The sequence below is a fragment of the Micrasema longulum genome, unplaced genomic scaffold (assembly GCF_059751315.1).
Source record: "Micrasema longulum isolate JH-2025_06_02 unplaced genomic scaffold, ASM5975131v1 h1tg000043l, whole genome shotgun sequence".
NCBI lineage: Eukaryota > Metazoa > Arthropoda > Insecta > Trichoptera > Brachycentridae > Micrasema > Micrasema longulum.
In genome coordinates this window covers 221193-233697 of record NW_028277250.1, presented here as the reverse complement: position 1 = coordinate 233697, position 12505 = coordinate 221193, and the positions used below count along the sequence as shown (strand labels likewise).

General features: G+C 31.5%; 1 protein-coding gene across 3 annotated transcripts in view; it reads left to right on the top strand.

Annotated features, from left to right (window-relative positions):
- The window catches only part of Calx (sodium/calcium exchanger 3), a 349508-nt gene that overhangs the window by 276275 nt on the left and 60728 nt on the right, over positions 1-12505 (top strand). For 2 of the 3 annotated variants that reach the window (XM_088227405.1, XM_088227424.1), the window contains one exon: positions 8028-8173. In XM_088227405.1, coding sequence (XP_088083531.1) covers positions 8028-8173 — 146 coding nt within the window. The remainder of the gene's footprint in view (positions 1-8027; positions 8174-12505) is intronic. The other variant, XM_088227414.1, reaches the window with a different exon arrangement.

Genomic DNA, 12505 nt, shown 5'->3' with positions numbered 1-12505 from the left:
GTTTTTTTTCAGTTTAGATAATAATTCGTAATCTATATATATATAAAAATGAATTGCCGTGTTGTGTCTCGCAAAAAAATTCGAAAATGGCTTGACAGATTTACGTATGGTTTTTTTCAAAATTTTCTGATTTACGTCCTCAAGGTTTACAAATAATAACATCCTCAATATATTTAATAGAAAAAAAATTAGAAGCATGTATGTGTTTTCATCAATTTTCCAGAGTGGCATTCGTCTAAAATGCACATATTAAAAAATTCGAAGGATGTTGTTTTTTGTACATTAAAAAAGTTTGTATTTAAACTATACTACATTATTTATATTTATTGTGATATTATTTAGTGGAGTGGACTGTGTGTTGATTTAAATGAAATAAGTAAATATCTTCGATATGAGGTATGCGGTATGCAGTGTCAATCGATCACAACCCCAACAAATGAGATGAATTAGGAATGGATCCCACTAACCTGGTTCGTTCTTGATTGAATTGTTGTATTCTGACTGGTCAATGGCGTGCGGCATCAACACTAGGACAGGCCCCCGATTTGGAGCTGAACACTGGTGGTTGGTGGAAACAAAGTCTATGATGCGGCACACGTTCAACAAAATAATCACGCAATTCACTACACGAGGTCTTATTGTGGCTGATGATCAAAGGATACTAAGGTGGGAAGTGAACAGTGGTGGGTATAAAGGATGTTGAAGTTGTGACAATAAACATTGTTAACAATGCATTCCCACATAATTCGTTACCAATAAATATTAGCAACATTTTTATTTGTTTTATAAATTTATTGCATAAATAAGTATATATCGTACATATTTAAGACCAGGGAATATATATAAAACGAGTGAATAAGAAAACGAATATGGAGCGTCCTCTGGTTAGGAAAGTCTCCGTCTTATATGGCTCAGACTGTTCTAAGGTTTTTTTTTGTGATTTAAAGTATAAGTAGTTCGATATTTATATAACAAAAAAACAACAAAAAAAACAAAACTACTTAATTATAAGTGCATAGCTAATCGAATGTAAGAATTTAATAAAAACAAAAGTTGCTCTTGGATAATTTGATAAATAGCAGATTTTGACTTCTGGTGACACAGTAGGCAGCCTCCGTGGTGTAGTGGTCAAGACGCTTGACTCACACATGGAAGGTTCCGATTTTTCTCAAGCTTTGGTGTTCTGTGATGTAATTCAAGACTGTAATTGGGCCCCCTGGCATGTTGTGGTGCAACAGAATAAATAATGAAAATAATAATAAGAATAATAACATGAAAAAAATATGATCGCAACACAGATGGAACATCATTTATAGCATTTAGTATTTTTAAAATGCATATAAAGTCTATCATTATATTATAAGATTTCTCGTGATGCGGATTAATTTTATTTATATTTCATGAAGAATCTCCGCGTTAAATAAGATAATTCCGCCCCTAAAAAAGGTCCTCCCGTTGCATATAAATCACTGATAATTATCTTTAAGTACATTAGCCGGCTTTCTCCGTGACAAGAGCCACTCTTCCTTTTGAATGTACCCTAATACACCGAGGAATTTATCTTATGTATTATACTTATCGTTATCACCGTTGCAATAGATCTTCACGGGTCGCAGTGACGGCAGGAGCTTGTAAAGCACTGATCCCTACCTTTTAATAAAAAAAATGTTAAAGCTTTTTATTTTCGTGGAGGGGGGGGAGGTAGCCACAGTTTCTCCGCGCTTTTCAGGTATAAACAGTTTCGCATATCACAAACAGTTGAAAAACTGTGGTAAGCGGCGACGGGCGGGAGTGGCTGTCGTAAAAATACTTTTTTTTTTAAAAAGATGTTTAAAATCGGTAGAATTATTATCGAATTCCTAGGATCGGTAGTTTGTTTTTAAAATTGGTAGAGGTAGAGGTAGTTTTGATGAAACGCTTTGGAGGAAAACCATTTTTAAAAACAAATATTTCATTTAGGCTAGGGTCGTTATCGTGAGCTATTTTAAGTAAAAAAAACGCACGATTTTTGTTGTTTTTATCATTTGTTTTTCAACATAATCTGTTTTTAGGGCAATACACTTTTTGCCCTGAAAGCTCAATTTTGCTTGAGCTCTTCAAAATAGTGTGACGTTTCGGTCGTAACTTCACCATTTGTTGCAAAACGGCGTCCTCCGAGCCATTTTTTTAGGGTTTGGGAACAGGAAAGGGTCACAATGGGCTAGTTCTGGTAAAAACGGTAGGTGGTTGATCAATTTGTAGCCTTATTGGTTCAATTTTGCCTTAACGATGTCCGATCTGTGAGCGGGTGCGTTGTCATGGTAGAAGAGAACTTTTTTCCGAGCCAAACTAGGCCCTTCTTCAACTCGTCGTCGAAGCGGTCCAATAATGCTGCGTAGTAATCTTCAGTTATTAATTTACCCTTTTGCAAGTAATCAATAAAAAAAATACCTTTCGTATCTCAAAAAACAGTCAACATCACCTTACCGGCTGATCGAGTTGTCCTTGCCTTCTTCAGTGGGCCTTCGCCGCGTTTTCTCTACTTTTTTTACTGTTCTATCGTCTCCGGCGTCTAGTAATGAACCTACCAGGGGAGAACCGTGTATAGAAGCAATTATGCGCAGCTTACTATTATATTTGACCAACCATAATAATGTTTTATTGTAACTTTATTTACAGAAAAACAAATAAATAATTAACATTTATTTTTAATCATTTCCACCGATTGTATTTTTATCCTAATATAAATATAAATTTTATTAAAGCGCGCACAGCTCCTGCGGTGAGCCAAAAAACTTGCCGATTATTCCAGCTTATTTTTTCATACTAATAAGTTTACTATATTTTAAATGTCTTAACCCCAGTGCGGGTTTTTTCTCCTAGATTAAACTTGCACATTACCCAAATTATTTGAAGATTCTTGATTTGGAAAACAGTATTTCAAGCATTGTTTCTTAAGGACTATTTTTATTTGAGATGGTACTTTTGACATAAGACCATAATTACTTTCATGCGTCATATTGCAGGACATTATAGCACTCCACGCGGCCGATTTTAGCACTATTAATTACTAAAACAAAACGGCCAGTTGACATTTCAATTGAATACCTAATATCGACTCGAAGTGGTATTTTTTATTTATTTAGTAATGAATTATAAATTAAAGTAATAGATAATATATTTATATAATATAATATATCACAAAGTTACATGATTTCATGGATGAGAGTTGTTGTATCACACAGAACCATAGAAAAATATAAATTTTTCGTACATATTACTTACATTATATTATGCACCTCCTATGTAGGTAAAAATATATGATATTTTTTTATAGCTTACCTGTAAATAAATCGCCATTCGCCACTGGAACCTACGTTTCATCAGCAATGACGTATTGAAAAAAACCCTTCGGATCACGTTTTATCTTTGCTAAAAGTTTTTCCAAAACCGTCACACGTGTGCATTTTTGGTCAGTAGTGAGCAAACGCGGCACCTAGCGTGGATAGAATTTTCACATCCAAATGTTTGTGTATGTTGGCGTGTATACACTTAGTTCATATATTTGCAGCCTCTGCTAGATCACAAATTTGAATTTAATGTTTGCCATAATTATATCATGGATTTTGTTGATGATTTTGGTGTAGTGACAATATTTGAGGGCCCTGGGTGGTCATCATCAATAACACTTGTACAACCATAAACAAATTCAGCTTTCCAAAATTTTGCCGTTGTTATCGACGCCGACGCCGACAGTGCAAACTTGCCATAAACAGCATCCAATTTGGCTTTGATTTCTGCATTGCTTTTCCCTTTCTTAAGACGGAACTTAATCACTAAAAACAATTTTCGACTTTTTCCGTTTTTACAAAACACACGCTCGTGTTTAAACGTCGCTTGCGACCGCTGAAAAAGCCAAACTGATTATAATGGTTGCTTCAAATTTTGACAGATGTCATGTCGCTAGCCCAAAACAACAGTGAGATATCTCTGAAGAATATATTTTAAACTAATCGGACTTTGAGTTGTTCAAAGGGTCTGCTAAATTAAATTATTTGAAGTAAATTATTAATACTATATTTTCACAAAGGTTGACTATCTAACATCGATGTTTTATTATATGAAAACATTAATTTATTTAATTTATTTACCAATCTGCACGTGTATCTCTTTATCTGGAATTTCTTGTTAATCTTGCTGTTGCTTTGGGCTAGCGAAATGTTGGATGGCAGATGTCAAAACTTTTATGGCGTTCGTTGTCACGAAACACCATATATCGTTGGATAGCTTTCCGTCAAACGACTCTCGTTCTTTTCCAGGAATCAAAGACAAGCGGACGTTGTTCTATTCTACATTCAGAACTGTTTTCTTGAATGGATGAAAGTATAACTAAATGTAAGATCAGTGTGATCGGAGATAAACTGAATCAGGTAGAAGAATGTGTGTATCTGGAAATAAAAAAGTGATATTGAAAATAGGGGGAATGCTGGGAACAAGATTAATAGTGCACTTAAATCTACCTTGGCAAACAAATATTTTTCGCAAGAGGCAAAATCAGCTGTTTACAGTGGAGTTATGGTGCCGATTCTTATATATGGAAGCTAAGTATGGAATTGGAAAAACCGCAATAAAGGTAGGCTGAATGCTGTCGAAATTCTTAAACCGTGTAAAGCTGAGACTAGCGTTATCGACAAAATCAAGATAGGAGTGCTGTGTTGGTTTAAACATGTACAGCAAATGTATGGCAAAAGAACGGCTAATTACGGTTTGAATGTTGATGGAATCAGACAAATAGGAAGACCAAAGAAGACATGGCACGACCAAATTCAACAAATACTTGAAGATGGACCTATCAAAAGTCGGAATAAAAGGCGTGCGTGCATAAGAAGATGTATGAATGTAAAGGAAGCGAGGTCTGTACGCAAAGGCCGAGTAATATGGTGTTCTGTCTTTTTTGCCTACTCCTACGGAGAATCGGCGTGATAGTTTGTTCGTTTGTTAGTTTTAGCTGTATTCCTTATCCAACCGGTCACAGAACAATAGTACTAACCACTGAGGTATAATAAACAGTCACGTTAACGCCTTACTGGCTGCATCTGCTTGCAAAACTTATATTTGAGGATAAACATGTCTTCTAAAAATTTTTTTGAAAAATATTTTTAAATATTTTAACTTTTGCATAGCGCCGTTGAAAGAAAAAAAACTTCAGTAAAGTATTTAAAATATTTTTTTTCATGTCTGCATATGGCTTTGCAACGATAAAATTATGTTTACTTAGTATATATATGCGGACAAATTTAATGTGTTTGCTATTTGAAACTCTAGACACATTCTTTTAGAATTAAATTCTAAAAAATTCTAAAAATTTAATTAAAACCTTATTGTAAATACACAAATTCTGTTTCATTAAAAATTGTTATTACGGAAGATGATATTTCAAAAATGTAGCTAGTCCATAAAAAATAATATTTCTAGAGAATGTAAAACGTAATTCTATCAAAATGTAATAATTATGTTTAGGTTTTTATAGGTTACGAATTTTACAGTTATTTTTCTACAGAACATATTAACAATGTGAGTTTAAAAATTGTTTCTTTTAATTTTTATTATTTGTCTTGGTTTTTGTTGGGGATTTTTTTGTGTTGGCTTTAAGTTTTATTTTAATATGTACTGTTTTTGTTTGTCTGTTGCGTTTTTATTTCAAATTTGTTGCATGTATCATAACATAACATTACTTTTTACTTTTGTATTTTAAATTTTTTCAGGCCAAAAATTTTTTGAATCGTAAAAATAATTAATGCACTTTAGTAAAAAAAAAAAATGATTATGCATATAAGTCAATAACCTGTAGACTTTTTTTGTGTTTTGCTATAAGAAAACACTATTAGGCAATTTTCATTTATACAAATGATTAATATAAATAAATCGGGTTGTGGTCCCGTGGCTAGTGTCGTGGACTCATGGATCAAAGATCCAAGGTTCACACCCAACTCTACCACAACGTTATTTCCATTTCTAATTGTGAGTTATTTACAACTCGTTTAAAATGGCCACCAAAATTTAAATATTTGAGTAAATTACAAGAACGCGAATATTTCTTTTTTCAAATAATAAAAAAAAAAATATATAATAGTAATATCTCGCTTTTGATGTCAAATATTTACGTCTTCACCTAAAAATATTATCCCGTGTTTTCTTATGTTTACGAACATTCGATTGAAAGTGAATTTCAAAAGCTATATCAGTTTACTAAAGTATTACCTTTGAACCAACTACGATTGTATATTTTGAATAATAATTATTAATTAATTTTGATAGCAGTTTGCTTTTTCAGCCATTTTGTACGAATTTGTATTGTTTGATTTTAAAAACGTTTTTCTAGGTTTAAATTCTCAGACCGTTAAATAAACAAATTGATTGAAATGTTTTCTTCATCAAATATTAAATTAATCTCTCAGAAGCAAATTTAAGTTTCATCAAAGTAACGAAAGATATTAATTTAACAAGATCCTTCAGGATGCCTTTTATCGGAGAGGCAAATTCATTTGATAAATTATTTATTAACTAAACGTTCTTTTGAAACACAGTAAATCTAATAAACGTAAAATATTGAAATTAGTAATTACTTTTATGTTTTTCTGATTTTATATTCGATTTTTCTACTGGTGGGTCTCACTCATTATAAGAAAATATATCCTTTTTATGTTTGTTTTGTGTTTTTTTTTTTGTAGTAGAACGGTGAATAGTCAAGCAATTTTCGTGTTGTGGAAGAGAGCCATTCGATTTGTTTATTAACTAGGTTTAAGAAAATCGTTTAAAAAATTATTTTTAAAAAAATATCCTCCCTGTGGCGGGATAAAACATAACGTGTGTTCAAAAAAATATTATATCATTTTCTTGAGTGAGTGATAGACACATGGTAAATATTAGAAATGGAAGTGATCTGAACCTCTTAAGTAGTAAGGTCAGTAATTCATTCACGAGGTAAAAGTACGCTTTTATAGTAAACTTTCTTAAAATTTTTCAACACTGAAAGATTTTTTTTTATTGAAAAAAACCTTGTACACAAGGTATTACAAAATTTATGGATAAAAGCGTATTACAAAATTGAGGATTATTCAAACAAAACAGATGCTTTTTGTCCTTTCAACTCAATGCCTACTAGTTGTGTCTACATGTGTGTTTCGATTTTACGATGTATTAAATGTATAATTAAATATGTATTAAAAATATGTATTTTGCAATTTTTTATTGTATATTTGGGTTAACTGTTATTTTACTAATTGACTTCCAAAAATACTTTAAATATCTGATTTGAAACTGAAAGCTTTTTCTGCTGTGTTTGGTTTGGTAAATATAATAAATTAAGAAGCACACACAACAATTATTAAGGACATGTTTAAAAAAAAACTTTTAAAATTTTATTGAATTGATTATAGCTGTAAAAGATGGTTCAGTTTCAAACATTGTGTTTGGTAAATGGGAAGCGACATTATATGAAATAAAATAATTTTAATGTTATATTTACATTGAAGTTATATATTTAAGTAAATTGTAATTAATCCTCGAATGATATTTCATTTCGTTAATTATCGTCAAAATAATTTATTTCTATATAACAAATGTAAAAAAAATTAAAGTGTCAAACTTAACTCTTATCTAGTTTTACAGAATATAAAAAAAATACTATTAATATTTTGGAATAGGATTGTATATTTGAAATTGTGAAAATTTATTTGCTTTTGACATAATTATATAACAATCTCTCAATGTTTTTAGAATTCTACACTTTGATCTTAAATTATAAAGTGCGTTGTTTACACGTATATAGACAAATTCATGGATAAAATTAATTATATTAACCTTATTAGCAATACAGTAGCTCACAAATTTGCCTTTCCTTCAATTAAACAAAAACATAATGCAGCCGCTGTTAACTAACAAAAAAAAATGTATTAGGAGAATATATAGAACATAAATTGATTTTCTTTTTTGTCAGGGTAGGAACCTTTTCAATAACGTTTTTTAAATATGGCAACCATTTTCAGATGAATTAGCAACACTGGCAACAATAGCCGAGAGCAAACACCCCGACAAGAGAACAGAAGAAGAGAAGGTCGCTTTGTTAGGGCGGCCAAAAGCTGGTGACGTCATGCGCGCGCAGCTCCGGATTAAGGAGAGCAAAGAATTCAAGGTTTGTCAAGCTATTTTTATTAAACATCAAAAGATTGCACACCCCTGGAATCCGTAAATTTTTATGACTTTCTCTCGGCGCCAAATGATTGTGAGTGGTTCACAATGGACTTTCTTCTACTTAAAGGAAACAGCTCCTATAACCGTCGTATTTTCATTTCATTGATTAAATTATCTATTCTTTTTAATTTTTTTTAATAACTCAATGATACATTATTTACTGTTTTTCTTTATATTGTTACTGCTTAATATGTTATGATTTCACATAATTTATTATTTTTTACATTTTTATGGCTTAACACGGACACAGCCTAAAAGTAAAGTTAAATTCTTAAATAAATGTAAAATATAAGTTTATCTGAAAATGAATCTGAATTTCACAATTTAACTGAATCGACACCATATGAGTTAGAGAAGAAGAAGGAATTATGAATGTGAGTGTGCTTTGAGAATACACATAGAATCGGGTTGTGGTCCCGTGCCTATTGTTGCGAACTCACGGATCAGAGGTCCGAGGTTCAAACCCCACTGTACTCTAACTTGATTCCCATTTTCTAGAGAGTTATTTACAGCTCGATGAAAATGGCCCCAAAAATTGAAATATTTGGGTAAATAATAAGAACGCAAATATTTCCTTTTTTAAAAAAAAATTACTAATAATTAGAACGAAAGGTAAACCCTATACTGATAAGCGTTGTAAGTTTTTACATAGGTATTATACATTGTAGATTTATGACTGCAAAGTATAGTAAAGAGAACTAGTCAGAAATAACTGTGCTTGAAAATGGGAATCAAGTTGTGATACAGCGGGGAACCTCAGATCGCTAATCCGCGAATTCGTAATACTACATGGCCACCACCCGACTATTTTAAACAGATGTACTGTTTAATAAAATGATCACTTTCGCGTGACTTGATTCTTGTTTTTTATGACTTATTTACAATGCCCCCTTAATTTTTTTAAATTTATTTTTTATTAATAAACTTCATCAAAGGTACATGTTTTTTTGAAAATCTAAACATATCTACTTTTACACATCTAGGAAATATTATCACTATAACTCTCCAAAAAAAGGACTAAAGCTTGTGCTTGGAGAGTGACTTACACTATTGTAGTTGTTTATTTATAAGAGTTGATATAATTTTGAATACAAGTACATGAGAAGAAAAAAAACGTTGGATGTAGAAAGAAAAAACATAAAACAATAATACATTAATACTAATTCAAATTTAATGTAGTTTTTACGTGTTCAAAAAATTTCTTTAGATTTACTTTAAATTTATTAATTGATATATTATTTTTAATCTTTTTTAGTTAATTGGGAAGATAATTATAATTTTTAACACCTTTGAAAACAAAACTATTTTGACTTTGACTTGTGTGGAATTAAATAACTAGTTAATTGTAGTAACTTAAAAAAATATTTGAGAAAAAATATATGAATTAAATCATTTCATTGTAGGGTAACGATTTTAGTAACTTTACCACAGCCATTTTTGTCAAAGCTCGAAATATAAATACCGCACAGACATTGTTGTCATACCGCAACACTAACTGGCGGGAAACTCGACAGGAAGTGAAATCCATTCCCGGCATTGCTACGCCGGAAGTGAGGACATTTGTAGAAAGCTATCTAAAAGGTTTTATTTTCAAAATGACAATACCCCCTTTTAAATAAGTTCTCATAGTAATTATTATGTAGACAAATTCCATTGTATTAAAAAATATTTATATTTTGCAATACATTACATTTATCGTCAAATAAGCTATCAAATAAATTTTGTGTAGTTTTTTTAAGAATACTGAAGTTAGATTTGCTTAAACTGATTTTAAACAAATATATATAAGTTGTGTATTTTCAGTTAGGTGTCCAGTTTGACGAAGAACACGCTTCCGTATGTAAAATATAATCATAACCCTGGACTATTGTTTTCGACTCGATGATTGCTCTCAGGTAAAAATCCTAAAAAATCCAGTGGAGACTAGTTCGTTTCGTTATCTATGACCCGTTCATCTACTAATCTGAGGATCTGAGTTCGAGTTCTGGCAGGGTAGATATGAAATGTATATTTTTCAGGTTTTTAGAACTGCAATGTTCCAATGTTCCTGGACTGTCACCTGAAACGTACCCTGATCACCTTAGAAATACGTTGCATTTGATTTTGGAATGCATTGCTTGTCACAAGAGGCAATATTAGCAATTCACAACGGAGTTCTGGTCCCGACCCTGACGTATGGGAGCGAAGTATGGACTTGGAAAAACAGGGATGAAAGTAGGCTGAATGCTGTCGAAATGCGATCTCTCAGGGGAATGTGTGGTCAAGCTATGTACGATAGATGCATGAATGTTGAGATCCGTACATTATGTAAGGCTGAGACAAGCATTATCGACCAAATCAAGAAAGGAGCTCTGCGCTGGTTTGGATATGTAGAACAAATGGACAGCGAAAGAACTGTTAAGAATATTTACAATGCAAATGTTGATGGATGCAGAAATAGAGGAAGACCGAGAAAGACATGGCATGACCAAATCCAACAAATACTTGAAGATGGACATGTCAAAAGCCGGAATAATCGGCGCGCGTGCATGAGAAGATGTATAGGAAGCGAGTTCTGTATGCTAGATAGAGTGATGTGTCGTTCTATCCTCTCTGCCTACCCTTACGGGGAAACGGCGTGATGGTTTGTTGTTGTTGCTCTATGCACCATTTGGTGGGGAAAGGAAAACGATGATATTCCGTCATAATCATATTTTTTGTTGAATTTCAAAATGTGTCTCAGGTTTTATTTAAGTTAGACAGTTTTTACTCACTACTTAATATTTTGAACAAATTTTACTTATCGTCGTTGAGCCGATAATTATTGTTAAGTGATTCTTATTTTTTAAAAGTATTTTTCATTTCACATTAAGATTAAATGGTTTTGTTTCAACACAACATACTCTCCTCTCTTCATAGTATAGTGGTCATTTTTTTATGTTTTTTTATTTACTTAATCTTTGTTTTTAATTTTTGCCTAAAATTGTATGATTCTATATGATGTCCATGTATTTGTAATTTTCTCAAACTGAACGGTTTGGGTAGGTAGGAAGAAATTGCCTTAAAGCAATATACCCGCCCTTATATGTATATAAAGTGTCAAAAAAAAAAAAAAAATAAACATACCTACTCAAGTACTTTTTCAAAATAAAATTACGTATTATGCCTTTTTGTTATTTATGTAAAAATAAAATAATGATAAAAAAAACTTCCATCAAAAGGTACATTGTTTAAATTATCTTTTTATTTTTTAAAAATGTTACTTAACAAAAATATTGCTGGTGCAACAACGTAATATTATTATACTAAAAAGAATTAATCAAATAAATTATACTGGGAACTGACAAAATGATAAAAAAATTGGATAGCAATACCATCCTCATTTTACCACAATGATAAGGATGGTAATCCCATTCTTATTCTGCCACTTTGCCTAGGCGTAACTTTATACCAGGTTCATGAGTTAGGCCTTTGATGAACTCAGCTGTATAATTTATCATAAAATTTTACATTGTTTTATTATAATGTATGTTTACGTCATGATTTTTATGAATCATAGAACATGAGCATTTTTTCTACAAAGAAAATAAAAGCCATGACGCATGAAATGTAATGTTAGTTTGTTTCAGAGGAAATCACAAAACTCCTATGTAAATATTTGATTGATGTATTAACAAATCTAATGCGCTATAAATATAAACATTCTCCTTTAAAAAATATATAAGGCATATACAAATGTCTACGCAAAAGAACATTAGATGGGTTTTACATAAATTCAGAAGAAAATAAAAAAGTGCCCGGGTGAAAATTGTGCGTTCGTTTGAAAACTCGCAGATTGCTTTTGTTCTGAACTATTGGCTGTCCATTGCTTTAACCACTTCATATAACGGAAAGGGGATGAGAAAGTCTCTAAGATTTATATTTCATCCAGTTAAAGCCTCCGTAATATAAAAATAATATCACAAATCACATTTGGGGTGATTTATTATATCTTTCGGGTCGTTTTTCACGGATCATCGTTTTGTTCCAAAAGCATTTTATTCTCTGTACCCAAAATTGCTTATCTAAACAATTAAGCTCGATTTTTTAATCCCTGAAAAACAATGAATTGCGCTTTTTTGAACTCATTTATGCTAAAAATTTTAAGGGCTTAATGAACAACACCAGTCATTAATCATACTAATAAATAAAGGTACCCTTTCTAAATATTTTGCTTTCACAAAAGATAGAAAATTTCGAAAATTAACTACGAACGATACAAATACGCTTCGTTATATAAGCTTCATTTACGAAC